This window comes from Protopterus annectens, chromosome 7.part1, assembly GCF_019279795.1.
Source record: "Protopterus annectens isolate FY-2018-M chromosome 7.part1, PAN1.0, whole genome shotgun sequence".
Taxonomy (NCBI): domain Eukaryota; kingdom Metazoa; phylum Chordata; order Ceratodontiformes; family Protopteridae; genus Protopterus; species Protopterus annectens.
In genome coordinates this window covers 196871235-196894576 of record NC_056740.1, presented here as the reverse complement: position 1 = coordinate 196894576, position 23342 = coordinate 196871235, and the positions used below count along the sequence as shown (strand labels likewise).

Genomic DNA, 23342 nt, shown 5'->3' with positions numbered 1-23342 from the left:
TTGAAAGGAATTTAAGGAAAGACGAGGAAACACTATTGGAAAACCTAAGGAAAGAGGCAGATTTGAGATTCATGCAGCCAGATAAAGGTGGGGGTGTGGTAATTTTTTACCAGGAGGCTTATAATGATGCTTTAATTAAGTTATTGACTGATGAAAACACGTATTCAACTGTTTCATACAATGAAGTCCAAATAGCATATAGAAGAATAGACTCTCTTTTGGAAGAATATCTTATAGAAAACAGAATTGAAGACAAAACTTACAACTTTTTGATGCAAAAACTTTCACGTGTTCCACAATTTTTTGGAACACCTAAAATACACAAAAATCTTTTGAAGCCTCCTTTTCGCCCCATAGTTTCGGCTAGGAAGTCCAAAACCCACCCACTGGCTGTATATATTGATCAAAATCTCAAAGGAATTGTTAAGATACAGAAACACTTAGTCCAAGATTCATGGGACTTTTTGGGCAAAATTAACGACAATCTATGGTCTGAAACTTGTAAAATGGTTACCATAGATGTGAAAGACCTATTCACATGTATACCCAGAGATCTGGGCTTCAATTATTTTGAGGATTGTGTTAATAAATATCTGGACTTGCCACTGGACAGTAAAAGACTAATATTAGAATTGACTGAAGTTGTTTTAGATAACAACTTCATTACATTCCAAGGGGAACATTACAAACAAGTGACAGGTGTGGCTATGGGGGCAGCTTGTGCCCCCATATATGCTAACCTAGTCCTCCTTGGATGGGAAGAACAGTTTATTTTTTCTAGTATATTTATGAAAAATATAAAAATCTACCTTAGGTTTTTAGACGATATTTTTCTTGTATGGGAGGATGACGAGAAGGGTAAATTTGATGAATTTATGAAATACATAAATGAAACTGCTACCTTTTTGTCATTCACTCATGAAATACACAATCAGAGCATTAATTATTTGGACATCACTCTCAGTAAAACAGTTCAAGGCTTTAAGTCTAACATTTTTAGAAAAAACACCTGGTGTAATAGCTATTTACATTTTGATAGCCAACACCCCATTCCATCAGAAAAAAAGTATTATTAAGGGTCAGGCGGTAAGAATAGCGAGAATGACCTCTGAATTTAAAGACTTACAGTTTGAATTTGCTTTTCTAATGGAAAAATTTATAGAAAGGGACTATCCAAAAAGTATAGTGGGAGAAATTTTGGAGGAAGTGTACTTGGGTTGGGGGTCCAAATATAAACCATTGTTAGGTCAAAAGTTTGTATCCAAAGAAAATATTACATCTGATAAGAAAAATTTTTCTGGAGCCTGTTTAGTTGAATACAACGGATTTTCAGATTGTTTCAGTAGAATTTTAGAAAACAATTGGTCTATTTTCAAGACAAATAAGGAAATATATGAAACAGTAGGTAAAAAAACATTGTTTTCTTACAAGACAGGTACAAATTTCAAAAGACTATTTGAAATGGAAACAACGACCGTTGAAAAGAAAAAAGGAACAACTAGATGCGGTTGTTGTAGACAGTGTGTACATATAAATTTAAAGGAGGGTATAAATTTGAAAAATGGATTAAATAGTAAGGTTTTTTTCACAAAGGTAATTGCCGCAGCAGAATGTTAGTCTATTTGGCCACTTGTAAAAAATGCCCCTCATTTTATGTGGGCAAAACCGAGAGAACACTTAGGGAGTGAATATATGAACATACTAACGACATCAGAGTAAAGAAAGATACCAGTGCCCTCTATAAACATTCCATAGTGTGTGACGGTTTTGCTGGGTTTTGTTTTGGCATTTTAGACTCTATTAAAGAAAACAACAGGGGAGGGGACATGAAGAATCTTTTATTGCAAAGAGAGATAAAGTGGCAATTAAGACTGAGGTCCAACCATTCTCCTGGTCTTAATGAATACATCAATATAAAAGCTATTTTAATAGACAAAGCTGCTTTGGTATGATTATATTATTACAAATGTATTTTATTGTGAAGATTTGTCAATTTTATATAACATACACATACAAAACATATATAAAAAATATAAAAAATAAAAAACAAAAAACACTATTTTGATCAATATTTTTTCTTATTATATACCCCCCATATACAACATACCCAATACACTCCAGATCTAGAAACTAAAGTTTCATCCCACTTATTCACTACCCACTTGGTTGTGTGATTTAACCTGTCCAGGGGAAATGTTTCTCTGTCACAACTTGTAACTTTTTTATTTTCAGATATCTGCCCTATAGATGAATTTTATGTGTGTTTTTTAACACATTCATTCTGTTCTAAAGTTTTATGCAACTTCACACTACTATTATTGTACTGTATTTGGTTATAAAATAGTTTTTATAGTATTACATACAAGAAAATCAATTCTTATGGAATATTTTATTGGTTTTCAACCTAGGTTGGCTTTATATGAAATAGGTAGTTTATGAAAAAAGAAAAAAAGTTTATGAAATTTATGAAAAGTACTGTATTATAAAATGCATATAAAATTTAATACACATTTTTTCATACACAATTTTTAATAATTTTTAACATTGCTTTTGATTATAAATTTTGCATTGTAATGTTTTTAATTTCTTAATTTGTTGTGCAGAATTCCCAGTATTTTAGGATGTGCTCAGGAAGTTTTAGTATATACATACAGAAAAAATGTTTAATATATTAAAAGGGACTCGAGGGAAAGGTTAATTTCACCACCTCCAGTCCCTTTTACCTTTAAAAGATAATGAATGTTTAATTGGTTTAATTATTGATTAATTACACAACACAGAACTGTATAAATAATCAAGGCACCAGAGGTTTATTATTCTGAAGAAGTCTGCTGTGGGCAGCCAGCTCATTTTATTTTTGGAACTTTGCATTAAAGAAATTTTGGTCTGTTCAGTACGGAACTCTTTTATTTTTATATATATATACACCCACACATACACACACACATACACACACACACACACACACACACACACACACACACACACACACACACACACACACACACACTGATATTGTGGATTCGGACTATATATACACACACACACACACACACACACACACACACACACACACACACACACACACACACACACACACACACACTGATATTGTGGATTCGGACTATATATACACACACACACACACACACACACACACACACACACACAAACACACACACACACACACACACACGCATATATATGCATATATAGATATATATAGATATATATAGATATATATATATATATATATATATATATATATATATGTTTACTATCAAAACATCAAACATGTAAACCTAAAGCTGTCAAAACTGCTGTTTTCATGTTCAATGTTTGGAATATTAATTAGGCTGGAATATCGACAAGCACTACATACGGACCAGATCCATACTCCGCATTGCTGACAGTATTGTTTTTGCATGGGGGCAAGCCCTCCTGCACCCCCTGCAGCTTATATATTCCAACTCTGAGATTGCACTACAGTTCAGAAAAGGGTATATCTCTCGATCCGCACTGTCACACGCTCTCAATATAAACATCACCCACATATGAGCAAATGAACAGGGAACTCACAAAATTGATGGTTGGCAATATGGAAATCAGCCAACTAACATTCGTCATTTCCATAGTCACCTAACCATCTTTCTGCATTTTAATAGTAAACCATATGTGTGTGTGTTTGTGTGTGTGTGTGTGTGTGTGTGTGTGTGTGTGTGTGTGTGTGTGTGTGTGTGTATATATATATATATATATATATATATATATGTATATATACACACACACACACACATATATATATATATAGTCTATTATAGACGTTCAAAGTATCAAAACTTTGAATGCCTGCCATACAAGTAAAACAGTTCGAATCACAAAGATTTGAGTACACTCTTCTTTGGATCACAGAGATTAAAAAGGACCCTTTTTTCAGGGGGGAAGACCCCTGTACTCACCACACTCCCTGCTAATTATATGTACCAACTCCGAGTTTGTACTACAGTGAGGTAAGGGCAAATTCGCCACTCCATACTCTGCAGTGATCTCTTACTGAAAAAAGCCTGTACACGCAGCCATCTGATTTTTGATCAGCTGTACCCTTCAGAATGTTAACATTTCAATGTGTTGTATATCTATTTATGGAACCACCTCAATTCCTCAAAGATCCTTTTTAACAAAAGATTTCTTGGTATGTAAAAGTTCTTGATTGCACTGTTTATCGAATGTAGTTATCCTCAAATGATGCAGATGTCAAATAGAGAAAAATTGATTTTGGAAGGTAGTGTGACTTTTTTGTGTTAATGCTGAAACTTTCAGGTGTACCAAAAGTTTCTCCATTAGGAGTGTAGAAGTGTGTGTGTATGTATATGTGGAAGTGGTTGCTGGTTTGGGTTAGAGTAAAGGTTAGGTAAGGGGATAGATGCAGTGTTTGCATGCGTATTGTTTACAGTGTATGAATTCTTGTGTAGTGCTCGTGTTATGGAATGGGATTTCTAAGGTAAGATGACAGGTTATGGTTGAAGCAGGAGCAGGGTTAGGGTTAGCATGCAATAGTAAGGGGGTGCAGGGTGCAAAGCCCTCCTGCACTGACTTACTAAAGTTTTCTACCCCTAATCCTCCCACTGACTCTAACCCTTTGCTCCCTACACCACCTTACTAATGCATGCTAACCCTAACTCTAACCCTAACCCTTTCCCTAACGTACCTCTAACCTAACACCTTACCTTAGGAAATCTCTGTAGCACTAATCACCATACACATGAATGTGGTCTGAATGTTGTGCTAGGGTTTTTGTTTTAGGATCATAAAAGGAAATTAGTGTTCTGTTGTGATATTTTTCTTTTTTCTTTCTTTTGTTTGTTCTTTCTTTCTTTTTTCATTGTTTTTGGTTCTCTGTAAGTTTGTTTTTCAGAATACCAGCCTCAATCAATTGCAATTCAATGTATGTGCATTTGAGGAGAATGCCATGAACCTATATATATATATGTGTCTCTGGCAGTTGCCTGAATGACCTAAATATTGACAGCAAAAATACCTAATGTTCAAAATATCGACAGCCAAAATTACCTAAACACAAAATATTGACAAAATAAGTGTAGGGTTAGGGTTGAGGGAAGGGTCAACATTAGGGTTAGCACTCATAACTAAGGTGGACAGGGAGTCCCCCCATACTACCTTAGTAATGGATGATAAGCCTAACCCTAATGCTCCCCCTTCCCCCAAACCCTAACCATACACCTTAACTTAATAAAACCTTCCCGTAACATTGCCAGAACATAAGAACTACAAATATACACAAACATACACTAATGATACTACATGTAACCCTTATCTAACCCTGACCCTAACCCTAAAATACACACACTTGCAGACAAACATAGAAAACCTTTCCCCGACCATAACCCTGACACCCATACAAACACACACACACACACACACACACACACACACACACACACACACACACACACACACACACACGGTCTCACGCTATCCACCCCCACTCACTGTTTCACGATGAAGCAATCGCTCAACATTTTTAATGTTCAACTATTCGTATGTTCAATAATAAGCACCACCTATAAGGCATTGACCAAATGGTCATTCAGGCAATAGAGGAAACACGTATGTACATATGCATATAGCTATCTATCTATATTTGTTTTCAAGGGTATAGCACAATTGCCTGAAAGAACTAAATATCAACAGGAAAAATACTGATGCAAAAATGCCTAATGTTCAAAATATCGACAGTCAAAAATACCTAAACAGAAAATATTGACAAACCCTAACCACATCCTTAACTCAATGTTTTTGTGGGGGGGAGACAAGCCACCCCTGCACCCCCCCACACCCCTCCTAATTATATAAACCAACTCCAGGGTCACACAACAGTGGGAAAAGGGCATATACCCTTCCCTGGTATAACTTACATTTTGTCAATATTTTGCATTTAGGTATTTTTGACTTTCAATATTTAGAACATTAGGTATTTTTGCATCAGTAGTTTTGCTGTTGATATTTAGCTCATTCAGATAACTGCATACACCCATTTATAGACAGATAGATAGATAGATAGATAGATAGATAGATAGATAGATAGAGATAGAGATAGAGAGAGAGATAGATAGATAGAGATAGATAGACAGATAGATAGATAGATAGATAGACAGATAGAGATAGAGAGATAGATAGAGATAGATACAAAGATAGATAGATAGATATATAGATAGATAGATAGATAGATAGATAGATAGATACAGAGATAGATAGATAGATAGATAGATAGATAGATAGATAGATAGATAGATAGATAGATAGATAGATAGATAGATAGATAGATAGATAGATAGAGATAGATAGATAGATACAGAGATAGATACAGAGATAGATAGATAGATAGATAGATAGATACAGAGATAGATAGATAGATAGATAGATAGATAGATAGATAGATAGATAGATACAGAGATAGATAGATATAGAGATAGATACAGAGATATATAGATACAGAGATAGATAGATAGATACAGAGATAGATAGATACAGACATAGATAGATAGATAGATACGGAGATAGAGAGAGAGAGAGACAGATAGAGATAGATAGAATGAGATATAGATAGATCAAAAGAGAGATAGATAAAGAGATAGATAGATAGATAGATAGATAGATAGATAGATAGATAGATAGATAGATAGATAGATAGATACAGAGATAGATAGATAGAGAGATAGATACAGAGATATATAGATACAGAGATAGATAGATAGATACAGAGATAGATAGATACAGACATAGATTGATAGATAGATACGGAGATGGATAGATACAGAGATAGATAGAGATAGATAGATAGATACAGAGATAGATAGATAGATAGATAGATAGATAGATAGATAGATAAAGAGATAGATAGATACAGAGATAGATAGATAGATAGATAGATAGATAGATAGATAGATAGATAGATAGATAGATAGATAGATAGATACAGAGATAGATACAGAGATAGATAGAGATAGATAGATAGAGATAGATAGATAGATAGATAGATAGATAGATAGATAGATAGATAGATAGATAGATAGATAAAAGATAGATAGATAGAGATAGATAGATAGATAGAGATAGATAGATACAAAGATAGATAGATAGAGATAGATAGATAGAGAGAGAGAAATATAAATAGATATATAGATAGAGATATAGATATAGCTATAGATGTAATACTTGTTTGTTTATGAAAACCTGTCTGTGTATAAAACATGATTTTTACAGTCCTTGGATGAATGTTTCTCTTTAATTGTTATACTCCACAGCAAGTTACAGTGGTACATTGCAGATAAGCCAGCAAGTAGCTAATTCATTCAGGGGCTATGCTTCCCCATATTTTGGTCTGTTGATGTTGATAGTCCTGGGAGTTTTGGTGGAAAAAAAAATTAAATATACCAGTCAGTTTTCATTTATGTAAAATCGTAAGAAAAGAAAAAAATTAGGTCATGGTATGCATTTCAAACAACACAATTATTGAGCTCAACTGTGTGTTTCTATTACTCTTAAGTGTAAAAAATGGAAAAAAAGCACTGTTTTTTTGGGAAAAGAGAAATGCAGCCATTTTTACTGTAAAAAGGTGTGTGCATACTTGCTTTAGTAGTCTGATTTTAAGTGCTTGCAGAGCTGCAGGCTTTTGATTTAGTGACACTGTCACAGTTGTGAAATGCTGACATGCTGCAGTATGTCTACCTGATTATATTGTTTTTATTTCTCCAAGGGACGATGCATTTTCTGACAGTTTGAGTCAAAAGGCAGATAGTGAGGCAAGCAGTGGACCTCTGCTGGATGATAAAGCCTCATCTAAGAATGACATCCAGTCTCCAACAGACCATGTCCCGGATTATAGCTTTAGCGGAGTTATGGGCAGGTAAGAAATGAGTACTTTCCTTTTAAACCTGCTTTGACTTTCCTTTTAAAACTGTTCTTTTACATTTACTGTACAGTTTTGCTTAGTTATTCTTCATACAAATACAAGTAGAGTCTGTTTTGTAATTTATATTTTAAGAAGCATTTATTTTTGGGGGCTGTATTCTTGATAGTACAGATATTGTTTTTGAGTCATGTAGCTAGTTTTACAAATATGATGTGTTTTTTTTCACTTTATATACATTCATAGATGGCATTTTGAAATAGCAAAATGGGATGGGAGAGGGATGTATGAATGGTAAAGCTCTGCTTTCATACCAGGACTCAGAACCTTCCTTTCAGAGTCTTAATGATGAGGACTCCAAGATGGCCACCATGTAGCAGTTCCCTTGAAATGCCCTGATGAGAAATCAAAAACTGACAGGACATAAGTGCCACATTATCTGATAAAGGGCACAAAATGCTTCAGAACTACACTATAAAATAACTCTTAGAAGAAAAAAATATTTTTTGTCAAAGCAATATAAGAAAATTGGATTACAACAATGAGCTTCACAAAATCTTCATATGGTAAAATGGCACTACAAACTAATTCTAAAAGAATGTTTCCTATATCCAGGAATCTAGTCTGAAAATAGACATGTTTCAAAACAAATGGAGCAAGTATAAGAAAGCTGTATTAAACAGACTAATTAGACTAAAATACTCAAATCTGTTTTCATGTAATGAGGAGCCCAGATTCAAAAAAAGAAAACACAGACAGCTCTGTGATTATACAATAAGGAAGTTGAGTAAAAATACATGGAGAGCTCTTTACATGTCAAATGATAAAGGAAGAAAGCCATACAGAGTTTTTATATAGGCCCTAGGGCTGATAGCCTAGTACCAACCTATGAACCTATGAACCTATTGATACAGAATACATGGTTTACTAATAAACTGAAGACTTTAAAAGCAGAGAAAGAAGAATTAACCTAACAATCTTGCTATTTTTAATAATATAGTTACCTAGAGGATTAATAATACAGAAAAGATTATTTTGTGGCATGAAAGGGCACATAGATATTCAAGAAAACCTATACTAACAAAATCTAACTCACTATCAAGGTCTGTAATAGTGAAGTTTCTTTATTACCTGGACAGAATGTTAGTACTGAAAAAAATGGTCAGATCATCCAGTTAAAGCTGTGTCAGACACTGTATAACCTGATAATGATTATGCCACCACAAAAATGAGAAAAGAAGGGCTTGCTGGCCACTGATGAAGTTACTTAAACAAAATTACACTGAAGTACATGTGCTGTATCCAGTAAGAGTGAAACTTCCTTTTTTATGGGATAAGAATCCTCAACTCTTTAGATGAAACTGCTTCCATTTATTTATTTCTTATGTTTTTATTTTTACTCTCTCCCAGGACTTTGCCTGATGGCTACACTACATACATCTAATTGGCTCATTCATTCAGGAGGCACAGGAGCTGGATGTTCCTGAACTGAGCAATGGCCCAACAACCCAATTGTTCCTGCTCAGGAATCCCAGTCAGTTCTTCCATTTCCGAGCGAGAGTCAGGTGGTAGGGGGCAGGTAAGCTTGCTAGTCCTGAGAGGTGATCTAATGTCTCCTCATTGAAAGCACCCCCCTACTCCCTTTGCAGCTCATTTGAGCTCACTGTTGCTGTCTTCTGAGGGGGGAGAGTGCTTCTGTATTCTGGATTCCCTTCAGCTTTCCTGGTGCTAAGCAACATGACAGTGTGTGCCAGACTGTGTTGAACTCCACTGGGTAACAGTAAGTGCCCCTTCTAGGTGTCATCCTTTTGACAAGTCAGTGGTATGTAACCCTTCCCAGGATGGGCAAGCCAACAATGGCTACTCACTTCCACTCACAGCTTGGTCAGCTGATACAGACAGCCGAGCCACTACTTAAACTCAGGTCACCTGCAGCATAATGAGAATGGCTATATCCCTGTACTCCATGGGACTGGTCTCAAAGATGGGTCCTTTATATAAAAATGGTGACATTAATTCAAGCTGTGAAAGTATATCCTGGGCATAATATCTTTGTACACCATGGAACTGGTCTCAAAGATGGTTCCTTTATATAAAAATAGTGACATTAATTCAAGCTGTGAAAGTATATCCTGGGCATAATATCCCTGTATGCCATGGAACTGGTCTCAAAGATGGTTCCTTTATGCAAAACTGTGACATTATTCCAAGCTGTGAAAGTATGGCCTGGGCATATTCAACATTAAAGTGATCTTCAGAGAAAAGAACACAGTTGAAACAAAAAAAACGTAGTTAAATATAACCACAGCTGCCATAAATGAGAAGAGGAAATCTTAATTTAAGACTCTTATTTTTTTCTCTTTTAAAATAAGGAGCAAGGTGAAATCTTTATTGATCTAGAGCTCAGTGAAAAGGAGACAATGAGGTTAATAGGAAAAAATATCCAGAATCATCTAAACAAATGATATAGGAATATATTTATTTGCTTTTGTTAACCAACTTGGCAATGCAAGACTACTTTACAGCGGAGGTCCAAAGAGAAAAGCTCCATGTGATAACACAAACACTAGAATGAGAAAGAATCAGCATGCCATTTAGACTGTACATATTAAAATTAGAAATACAAAATATTAAATGATTGATACACTTTAGGCTGTAGATAATGTTAAAATGTCACACAGTTCAATAAACAAGAACAAAAAGGATTAATAATGTGATGAAGTAAGGTAAGTGAACAGAGAGTATTCAATAATTTGTAGGGTAAAGTATAGTAATATAAAAGTTACTGGGAAATAGAAAAGGAGATGAAATAATAAGAGTGGATGTTGCAAGGAAAAGACTGTAGAGAAAATAGAGCTTATGCACTTTTAGTTAACTGTTACTGGATAGAATATAAGAGAGAGTTATAGTTTCAAAAAATATATACAAAATATAATATAGTATTCAAAAGTAGTGAAGGAAATGTTTTGTGAAGGAATAACTGAGACAAATTAAAGACTGGAGCAGACTAGTCTGGAGAATATTCCCAATAACAGATCCAAGTGACTAGCAGGTGGGCCTTGAGTTTAACTTTTTTCATTTTTTGAGTTTGATATTTATCTAATGGTAACAGGAAAATTGTTCCAGGTTTTTAACAGATATAGATATATAGATAGATAGATAGATAGATAGATAGATAGATAGATAGATAGATACATAGATATGTAGCTTGATAGATAGATAGATAGATAGATAGATAGATAGATAGATAGATAGATAGATAGATAGAGAGAGAGATAGATAGATAGAGAGAGAGATAGATAGATAGATAGATAGATAGATAGATAGATAGATAGATAGATAGATAGATAGGTAGAAAGTGGGGAATTACCATAACTGTTATGTTACCTTTTTATAGAGGCAAGTAGAGTGTCATTAGAGTGAAAAGATCTGGTTGGAGTGTACCATGGCAGAGGAGATTTTATGGCTCATTATTTGTTTGTTTAGTAAAGAATGTTGTGAGTAACCTTAGTGAGAGTAGGGAAGAAAACTGAGGAATACTATCCATTTCTTTTTTTGTTGTTGTTAAGGACAAGCAACCAAACAAAAGTGTGTTCTACTAGGCACTTTTGATGTAAATTTGGCAGTTTTATTTTAGCATTGCCCTAATTTTCAATTGTGTTGAGTGAATATTTTTAAAACTAGGAGAAACATATAGTATACTACATAAGAGACAGAACATTGCTAAAATTTTATATGAATGTTTGGTGAGGTAGTTAGAGGCTCTGTAAAAGAGTTCTAACTTTTGCTGATTTTTCCTTTTTAAATTACATATTGGATATGGGTATCAGCTTTGAATTGGTTATCTTTAACAACATCTACAAGTTTTGCATGAACAACTAGTTTTAGTTGGTTATTGTTAAAGGAGAGGAATCTAAAGCTGCTGTTTTATTTATTTATTTTTCATCTGAGTGTGATGTGGGGATAAAGAGAATTAATCTGGCTTTATTGAGATTTAGGAGTAAATAAGTGTTCAAACCAAGACTCAAGGGGAGATTAAGGAATGTTGTGTGATGACTTAAAGAGTAAATATTGGATGCAGAGCAGATGAGGGTGGAATCATCTGCATATTGAATTGGCTGAGCATGACTGGAGTTAGAGAGAAGGTTGTTACTCAATAGGTTGAGTAGCAAAGACCCAAGAATGGAATCTTGTGGAAAACCAATGGTCACCAGAAGGTATGAAGCTATGCAAAGTGACATTTGACACATTTTGTGTGATCTGGTAAGTAGGTTGTAAACCCTTTCAGAGAAGAAATGGAGAAGGAAAGTTTAGACGGTGTTTTGTTACAGCTTAAGATGTGAAGCAGTATTGAAGCTCTTGAAGAGATCTAGGAATGTATATGAGGCACATTTCCTCGTTTTTATCTTGATTGATTGTACTGAGGAAGGACAATCTCTCTGTACTTATGTTGGGATTGGGATGGAAACCATACTGAGAGGATGAAAGTTTATTATTGCTTAAGAGATAATTGAAGAATTTGGGTATGATTGCATTTGTCAGAGATTTTTTGAAATGGTGGAAGAATAGCAGTTGGATAAAAATGAAGTGTTCTGTGTCTTCCAACCTTTATTTAAAAATGTGAATGCTTGTTTCCACAGTTTAAGGAACAGACAATAAAGAAACAGATGATAGTGGATATGTAAGAGGCCCATTGGCAAGTTTTAGGGATTTAGCCAGAAGGCCAGCTGTAGCTAGACTTATGGGTTTTAGTTTCCTTTTTATATACCTTTAGTTAGGACTGGTTGAACCATCAATGAATGAATTTTAGTGGTGATTTTGGTGCAGGTTGGGTTAAGGAGTGTTGGATTACTGATACAACTGACTTAACAGTGTGTTAATAGTTGACAAAAAGAATTTGAGGTTAGCAATTTGAGAGTCTTGTAGTTCAGTGTAGATTTCTTCTGACTGGATGAGTGTTTTTGATAGGTTACACATAATGTGGCTTGGGTTTTGTCAGTGTACCACAGTTTCCAAGCATTATCCCTTTGTTTCATAATTTTATTAGTTTTTTTCTGCTAGCCAGGAGCTGGATTTGATATCAATGGGTGTATCTATATTAAGAATGGTAAGAAAGAGACATGTAAAATTTTTCAATTGCTTGGTCTAGAGGCAATGATTTAAGAAAGTACCAGATCCTCTGCTTAAGTGGTGTGAATGAATTTTGATCAATGTATTTTAGGTTTCTAAGTAAGTTGAAACAAGTTTGCTTGAGGTTTTTGTTCCACTGACAAATGGCAAATATGGGTCGATGAATGCTTAGTGAGTCATGGCGGGAACCCATAACAATTATTCTTTTTAGGTTATTGGTTAAAATCCAGTCTGAGGTTGTAGTTTGTTACTGCATTTGTTAAAGCCAATGAGAGTGGTGATTAGCTGAGGAAAGCTCAAGAGGTTAATAGAGGAAGGAAGTGAATGATGGATTATAGTAGTAAAGTGAATGTTAAAAGTGACTAAAATTCAGAAAGAGGAGCCAGCCAAGCAGAAGGCAGCAAAAAACTTTAATAAAACACTGAAGAGAAAAACATTAAAAACACACAGAAAATAATAAAAATTGGTAAACGTGATGAGCGTTTTCGCACCAAGACTAGGTGCTTACAAATCAACAACTCATACTTAAATACATTCAAAACTACCGCCTAAGACCATGTGAAGTCAGAGCAGGTCTTAAAGGGATATAGTCATTCAACCCCTTACCTCTAGTTGCATGGAGCAGCAAGATCCATTTAGTCTCAAGGCTCTATATTCGGGTCATAACACCCCCCACTTGCTGTAACAAAATACTGCTCAAGTACCACAAATTTAAAAACATGAGAACCACCTATAGTAGTAAACACTGAATCCTGTATGTGTTAAATTTCTCCTGCTGTCTGAATTATCCCCTCCTCTGAATAGCTAGTGGCTACAATGGGCAGGAGAGTTATACACTCATGTCATCATGGGCTGTGAGATGTAGATCCAAACCACCTGGAAATTTTGTTCTTTTTTCTTTCAAAGCCTCAGAAATTCAGGAGTACCTGAAGCCTGTGCTAGTCTGGGAAGTATTATATGCCCTGTAGTGTCTTCGAGGCATGTATGCTGTGCTTCTGTCAGTCAAGGAATGGATCTGAATACACCAAAAACCCTTTTGTAAAAACAACTGTGCAAGAAGCAGGTTATTCAACAAATGAATCAAGAAACAAGTATATTTTAAGTGCTTCCATTATTTACGCGTAAGAACTTCCTCAGAAACATCCATTTAAAAATTCAAGTAGTTTAAGTAAATACAAGGAAATTATATCTCTTTTCAAATCAACCACTAGAGCTCATCCATTAATTAAATTAAAAAATTACAATATCAAGTTACAAGACACTTAAGAACACACTGATGAGAATAAAATTTATGAATGACACTATAGCATTCTATATTTAAGTAAACTTTTCAGAGAAATCGTATAATTTAACCCAAGCATTGTATTGGCACAAAGAAAAAACCTGGCATTTCAGCTCCAAAAACTCAAGATAATCATTAAACTGATAAACAAACCTGAGCTGATGTACTTTTTCTATGACAAGGAACATAAATGTATGAAAATCTTTGCAACACAAACTGTGCCTTACCAATATGTTTGTAGTATCCTTTTTTCTAATTGCCATTAAATGCTCTCTAATCCTAATTGCTAGTCTTCTGACAGTTTTCCTAATATAAAACCGATCACAATTTGAGCAAGTAGCCAAATACACTATACCCTCACATTTATAGCTGTACCTGCCCCTGTGAACCAAAACAAAATCCATATGTTTAAAGTGAAAACTACTTGTTGAATAAATAAATCTACATTGTTTACATTGATGACATAAAAAGGGAGCAGATGTGTGCACTCTTTTCACAAGTATGCTTCTTGCAACCCAGTTATGCACGTATGCTCTAAAGTCGTAGGTAAGTATGAGGCTAGCTACCTTTGAGGGCTATTTTAAGCCTATCCAATTTCCCTTTTTGTATTCAAATTTTACATATCCCATTTGGTTAGAGACTGGGCTTACCCACCCCATGGTCGATAATTTATATTACCCCTAATGAGAATAAGTGAGATCATATCATGGTTAATTTGAAGGGATCCATGCATGGGATAAAGCATTTAAAAGCTACCTCTGTCAATTAGGGGGGCAGTCCTGGGGTAAATTTTCTGTTTGCATCCAGAGATTCAAGTTGTGCTTGAATACAGATAGGGATGAACTTTGTTTTATGTGGATGAGGAGTCTGTTCCAGAGCAGCATTATCCTATGCAAAATATACCTGTTCTTCTAAACTGTTATGTTGATGTTGCAGAAGAGGTTTATATCCCTTGACCGAGTACTTCTGATATCACTTGATTTGTTGATGTACAGTAAATCCATCAGTATTGGGTCAGTGAATGACTTGTATGCCAGACAAAGGTCACCTCTTAGCAGTCTGTAGGATACTGTGTATAGTGACAGAGCTGTGATTTTGTCCATGTAAAACATGTTGTTTAGGCCTTGAATCCTTTCAATAAGGTATATTTGTGGGCATTACAATTGTTGCTTGTGTCTGGACATATACATGCCAAAGGGATCATTATATTTAATGACTGGCCTAATAAGGGCTGAGTAAAGGGTGATAGTGACATCTCTAGATCTAGACACAGTCCCTTTGTTTCAAAGTTGTGCAATATAGAAGGACTTTCTTACAACACTGACACATGTTGATCAAAAGTTAGGTCATTGTCCACATAAGTTCCCAAATTGCAAACAACTGCTTTGTTGGACTAGGGGTATGATTCCCTCTTCGGGTGTGAGAGGTCCCGGGTTCAAATCCAGGACAAGTCCAGTGTTAAGGGTTGGAGTTGGCATAACTGGAGTTGGGGGTTGGCATAATGGTTAAGGTAAAGAAAGAAAAAGCCCTGTTCCTGAGTGATGGAACAAATACACAGTAGTCCAATCAAAAACAAAAATATGTTCCAAGCACTGAACCACCACAAAGGAGCTCAAATCCAAGTAGAAATCCAAATAAAGTCCAAATGAAATTTCACAGAAACTTTATTACAAGGGTAAGCACTTTCACAACCTGTCCTGGTTGTTTCCTCAGACCAAAATGAATTCTTAAAAACTAACACCCATTTTAAAATACGTCATATAAAATCATCCAATCAAATCAAGAAATGTGCAAATGCTTTCCAAGCTTAAAGAGATAGACAAATTAAAAACATAGACAATTCAAAAGCAGATTAGAGGCAGCTTAGTTACAATTCAATAACATGTTTTCCCACCCTATCTAAAAAACATATGTAATCACAATAAAATGTATTATATATTACAATGTATATTTCTAAAAATATATGTCTAAAAAAAATATATATATATACATATATGGGTTCATGTCATTTGATTGACAGGTCATTTGATCAACAGTTCATTTGGTCGACAGTTCATTTGATCGACAAGCATTTGCCCCCTTCCCCAATGTTGTGCGACCCTGGAGTTGATATATATAGTTGGGGGTGTGCTTGCCGATCAAATGAACTGTCGACCAAATGAACTGCCGATCAAATGACCTGTCGATCAAATGACATGAACCCATATATATATATATATATATATATATATATATATATATATATATATATATATAAAACAAAGAGGGAGTCTAACAAAACTGCTTCATGTTACTTTCTTCCTAAGTTTCCCACTTTTTAAGACTGGTTTCAGTGATAAATAATCATTCAGCCCCGGTGGGTTATGTGCGGCTAACATCAAAATCCATCTGAGCTCTTTCTGTTCTGTTTTATTACATAAATCCCCACCTCTCATGCTGTCTGTTAAGGTATCTATAATGGAAAAACTAAAACAATGATTCTCCCCATTTTGAGTCATGTGTTTAGCTATTGTACTGTGCTCCTGTCCTCTCCTGAGCAATAAAGATGGTCACGAATCCGCTCTTTCAAGCGTCTGTTGGTCTTCCCAACATAAAATGCCTCACAGCACACACACTGGGCTAAATATATCACATCCTAACTTTGACAATTCCCGGTCACCCTAAACTTATATAATCTCCGTGTTGTAGGATGGACAAACAATTTCTTTATCTCAATGTATTGACAAAATGCACAACTATTGCACCTCATTGTTCCATAAGTGACCAAAGGGATATGGTCCATCCTTTCTTTGTAGCAAAGCATTTGTCTGAGTGACCTCTTATTCTAATATATAAACTTACGCTTATCACCCACTATTTTCCTGACTTGGTCATCAGTCCCTAAAATATGCCAATTCCTGTATAGTATATCCTTAACCAAGTTCGTATCCGCCAAGTGTGTCATGCTGTAATTTAGGGTTTGTATATCATCCACCCTTTTCTCGGAGGTCAGACCACCTGTAATCGGACTGGAGAAGTAGGGTTTCCCTATATTATCTCTCTTAGTCTTGGCTATCAAGCAAGCCTCATCTATCTCTTTCTCATGGTAGCCTCTGGCTACAAACTCATTTCTCAGAGTCATCAAGCTAGTCTCAAAGTCCTGGTCCCTTGCATGTAGTCTTGACATTCATACAGCCTTGTTTTTAACATTTTTAAAAATGTGGGGTGGATGCATGCTTGTGTGGTGGACATAGCTATTACGATAGCAATACTTTCTATGTAATCTAGTATATATCTTCCCTGTTATCGTTTCCATTGTTACTTTAACATCCAAGAAGTCAACACTGACCCTTGAACTGTTCAAAGTAAAATTTAAGAATTCTGTGCTATTATTTAAATATTCAACAAATTCATATAACCTTTCTTCAGTGCCACCCCATAAAAGAAGCAAATCATCTACAAACCGTCGAAAGAACAATATGTCCCTACTAAAAATATTGTTGTTCATCATGAAACTTTGTTCCCGCTGAGCCATTACTAAACTGGCATAGCTGTTAGCTGTGGGGGTCCCATGGCTACTCCTGATGTTTGTAAAACATATTTTGTCTCAAATGTAAAAACATTGAATTTCAATATCAATTCAAGTAAAAAACATATTAAATCAATCTTTTCCACACTTAATGTGGCATCCTTCTTCAAGAATTCCCTTAGATAACATATTCCTATTTCATTAGGAATGCTAGTAAAAAGGGATACCACATCTAGGGTAACCAAATGTTCTTCCCCAGTTGCCTTATAATTGCTTAAAAAAGCATAAGAATCTTTCAAAAAATGTTCTGTGTCATTCAATATTAAACAATATTTAGATATCAAGGGTCTCAGTTGTTTTTCCATAAAAATTGATACTGGCTCAGTGATACAACCAGCCCCTGAGACTATAGGTCTGAAGGGTGGTTTCAATCTGTTTTTATGGACCATGGGAAGTCTCTCTCCTGTCCTGCTCTCTCAACTCTCATCTCTCCTTGCATACCTAACTGTATACTCTGCAGCTCAGAACAACACCTCCTGCAGATCTACAAACTCAGTAAAACCACTGGCAAACTTTTCTGTAATCACTCTATCACCACTTCTTGCAATATGTGATTACTGTTATACTGTATGTTATTACTCTTACTGTGACTATTTATAGGATGAAACTGTTTGTGATTACTGTTATACTGTATGTCATTACTCTTACTGTGACTATGCTTAGGATGAAACTGTATGTGATTACTGTTACACTGTATGTTATTACTCTTACTGTGACAATTTATAAGTTGTAACTGTATGTGATTACTGTTATACTGTATGTTATTACACTGACTGTGTATAGGATGAAACTGTATGTGATTACTGTTATACTGTATGTTATTACTGTTGCTGTGGCTATGTATAGAATGAAACTGTATGTGATTACTGTTATACTGTATGTTATTACTCTTACTGTGACTATGCATAGGATATAACTGTATTGTGATTACTGTTATACTGTATGTTACTACTCTTACTGTGACTATGTATAAGATGTAACTGTATGTGATTACTGTTATACTGTATGTTGTTACTGTTGCTGTGGCTATGTATAGAATGAAACTGTATGTGATTACTGTTATACTGTATGTTATTACTCTTACTGTGACTATGCATAGGGTGTAACTATGTTGTGATTACTATTATACTGTATGTTATTACACTTACTGTGACTATGCATAGGATATAACTGTATTGTGATTACTGTTATACTGTATGTTATTACTCTTAATGTGACTATGCATAGGATGTAACTGTATTGTGATTACTGTTATACTGTATGTTATTACACTTACTGTGACTATTTATAAGATGTAATTGTATGTGATTACTGTTATACTGTATGTTATTACTCTTACTGTGACTATGTATAGGGTAAAACTGTATGTGATTGCTGTTATACTGTATGTTATTACTCTTACTGTGACTATGCATAGGATGAAACTGTATGTGATTACTGTTATACTGTATGTTAATACTCTTACTGTGATTGTGTATAGGATGAAACTTTATGTGATTACTGTTATATTGTATGTTACTACTCTTACTGTGACTATGTATAAGATGCAAATGTATGTGATTACTGTTATACTGTATGTTATTACTGTTTCTGTGGCTATGTATAGGATGAAACTGTATGTGATTACTTTCATACTGCATGTTATTACTCTTACTGTGACTATGCATAGGATGTTTGGGAGGGTGGCTTAATGGCTAAGGTGTTTGTCTTACAAACACAAGGTGCAGGGTTTGAGTCTCACAAGGGATAATTTGCTAGGCTTAAAATGTCTCGCAAGGGCAGTTAGCTTAGTACTAAACTATGAACCTAATCTATGAACATGATATACTGCTGAGAAGGTTATTAATTTGCAAAGTTTATAAAAGGTTGGGAGGGTGGCCTAATGGTTAAGGTGTTTGCCTTACAAACACTAGGTGCAGGGTTTGAGTCTCGCAAGAGATAATTGGCTAGGCTTAAAATGGCTCGGAAGGGCAGTTAGCTTAGTACTACTCTATGAACCTATAAGTAAAAAAGCTTTAAGCCTAGTATGAACCTATACCCCAGGTATCACTTCTGTGTCACAATTTAGACAGAGGCACAGTATACTAACCTCAAAAAAGGGCATAGCAAAATTAATTTAAAATGGGTGGCGAAAGCCAAACACACTCTGGCTAGGCTTATAAATGCCCTAGGGCAGATAGCCTAGTATGAACCTATGTAACTGTATTGTGATTACTGTATGTTATTACTGTTACTGTGGCTATGCATAGGATGAAACTGTACGTGGTTACTGTTATACTGCATGTTATTACTCTTACTGTGACTCTGTATAATATGTAACTGTATGTGGTTACTGTTATACTGTATGTTATTACTCTTACTGTGACTGTGCATAGGATGAAACTGTATGTGATTACTGTTATACTGTATGTTATTACTCTTAGTGTGACTATGCGTAGGATGAAACTGTATGTGATTACTGTTGTACTGTATGTTATTACTCTTACTGTGACTATGCATAGGATGAAACTGTATGTGATTACTGTTACACTGTATGTTATTACTGTTATTGTGACTATGTATAAGATGTAACTGTATGTGATTACTGTTATACTGTATGTTATTACTGGTACTGTGACTATGCATAAGATGTAACTGTATGTGATTACTGTTATACTGTATGTTATTACTCTTACTGTGACTATGCATAGGATGAAACTGTATGTGATTGCTGTTATACTGTATGTTATTACTCTTACTGTGACTATGCATAGGATGAAACTGTGTGTGATTACTGTTATACTGTATGTTATTACTGTTACTGTGACTATAGCAAAAAAGGAAGGCGACCTCCCTGCTGAGTAGATCTCTCACCAACAAACCAAATGTAGAAACAAAAAATGAGAGTTCCAGCCACAATGTCAAGATGCAAAAAGCACACTAAAAAATCCAAACTCCAGGATAATGTCCAGTACGATTTATTAGAAATACAAGGATAAGCGCTTTCGCGTGGTAAACCCACGCTTCATCAGATAACATTAAACAAACTGCTATGCATTTAAATACCCACTTGCACGGGAAAATTATTCATTTAAAACAATCAATTAATTAAAACATTGCTAATGGGTAAGTTCATTGTAAAAAATCTTATATTATTTAAAAGGGCACCATTCTAAATGCAAAAACCTTATGAGAATGGTGAACTACCAAATCAATAATAAACGAGTAGATTGGTGCTACGATCTATCATCAGATATGTATGGGTAGATTCCCTCGTGCAGATTTAATTCATAGTTAAAGTCTTATATTAAGACTATGAAAATATGTTAACTATTTGCAATGCATCTATTCAAGTGTAATGCTGTCTCATGTATTTACATATATATGTAACTAGACCTGTACTTTTAAGATTCACGAAACAAGTGTATTCTTATGCATTATTAGATAATATTTACATGTATATAGATATTCATTCAAATAAATTTCATAGTATCTATTAATCATATACATGTCTAAATAGTAACTAAATAACAATCCAATAGTGATAAATGTGCAAACATATGCAATGAAGAATATGTATAATAAATAAATAAATAAATATCTGTGGTAGAAATAAAATAGTCTGTAATGATAAAATTATGTAGTTATAATATGATATATATGAGATGTATATTTGGAACAATTAAACAAGCAAAATAAATGTATTATAATATCTGAATATAAATAATGAAAACATGATATTATGAATAATGTATATCATAAAAACATGTATGTATAGATATCTAAAAATGTGTTAAAAACATGTATAGGGAACATATTATTTTCTACCCAACAGTACTGGCTTGATAGATAAATAATTATTAATGCCAGGAGGAAGATGTGCACCAAGTTTTAAAATCCAATTTAATTCAGCCAATGCCAAATCATTCTCCAAATCACCTCCTCTTGTGTTATATCGTACTATTTGTAACACTCTGAAGCAAAACGTATGTGTAGGATAGTCTATAATGTGTCTTGCTAACGCGTTAGTTTCTATGCCCTTACGAATATCATATAGGTGATTGTTGATCCTATCCTGTAGTCTTCTTTTTGTCAAGCCTACATAGAAGGCTTGGCAGGCTGTGCAAGTTGCAAGGTAGATAAGATTACGTGTGTTGCAATCAGCATAAAATCTGGGGGTGAAGGTAAAGTCAACATTAGGATGCTTATATGTCTGGGTGTCAGTAATATAACTGCATCTATTACAATGTTGACATGCAAAAGTACCCATAATCAATGGTTTGGAGATATACATAGTATTCTTATTGTTCCTAGTGCAGTAATCATTGCATATAATCTGTTTTAAATGTTTACTATTTTTGTATAGGAATCTGGGTTTTTTACCTATGATCTCTTTGGTATGTGCATCCATGGTAAGGATATTCCAATTTTTATGGATTATTTGTTGCACCTTATTGATGTCACTAGTATATGTTACTGTGACTATGTATAAGATGTAACTACTGTTATACTGTATGTTATTACTGGTACTGTGACTATGCATAAGATGTAACTGTATGTGATTACTGTTATACTGTATGTTATTACTCTTACTGTGACTATGCATAGGATGAAACTGCATGTGATTGCTGTTATACTGTATGTTATTACTCTTACTGTGACTATGCATAGGATGAAACTGTGTGTGATTACTGTTATACTGTATTTTATTACTGTTACTGTGACTATGCATAAGATGTAACTGTATGTGATTACTGTTATACTGTATGTTATTACTGTTACTTTGATTATGCATAAGATGTGACTATGTGATTACTGTTATACTGTATGTTATTACTCTTACTGTAACTACTTATAAGATGTAACTGTATGTGATTACTGTTATACTGTATGTTATTACTCTTACTGTGACTATGCATAAGATGTAACTGTATGTTATTACTTTTACTGTGGCTATGTATAGGATGAAACTGTATGTGATTACTGTTATACTGTATGTTATTACTCTTAATGTGACTATGTAAAGGGTGAAACTGTATTTGATTCTTTTATACTGTATGTTATTACTCTTACTGTGACTATGCATAGGATGAAACTGTATGTGATTACTGTTATACTATATATTACTCTCACTGTGACTATCTATAGGATGTAACTGTATGTGATTACTGTTGTACTGTATGTTATTACTCTTACTGTGACTGTGTATAGGATAAAACTTTATGTGATTATTGTTATACTGTATGTTACTACTCTCACTGTGACTATGTATAAGATGTAACTTTATGTGGTTACTGTTATACTGTATGTCATTACTCTTATTGTGACTATTTATAGGATGAAACTATGTGATTACTGTTATACTGTATGTTATTTTTATTTTGGTGACTATGTAAAGTAGAAAACCATATGTGATTACTGTTATACTGCATGCTATTACCATTATAGATATT

At 34.4% G+C, this 23342-nt stretch overlaps 1 protein-coding gene across 2 annotated transcripts in view; it reads left to right on the top strand.

Moving 5' to 3' along the window:
- The window catches only part of SRGAP3 (SLIT-ROBO Rho GTPase activating protein 3), a 2107662-nt gene that overhangs the window by 2051143 nt on the left and 33177 nt on the right, over window positions 1-23342 (top strand). For both annotated transcript variants that reach the window (XM_044078646.1, XM_044078643.1), the window contains exon 20: window positions 7778-7927. In XM_044078646.1, coding sequence (XP_043934581.1) covers window positions 7778-7927 — 150 coding nt within the window. The remainder of the gene's footprint in view (window positions 1-7777; window positions 7928-23342) is intronic.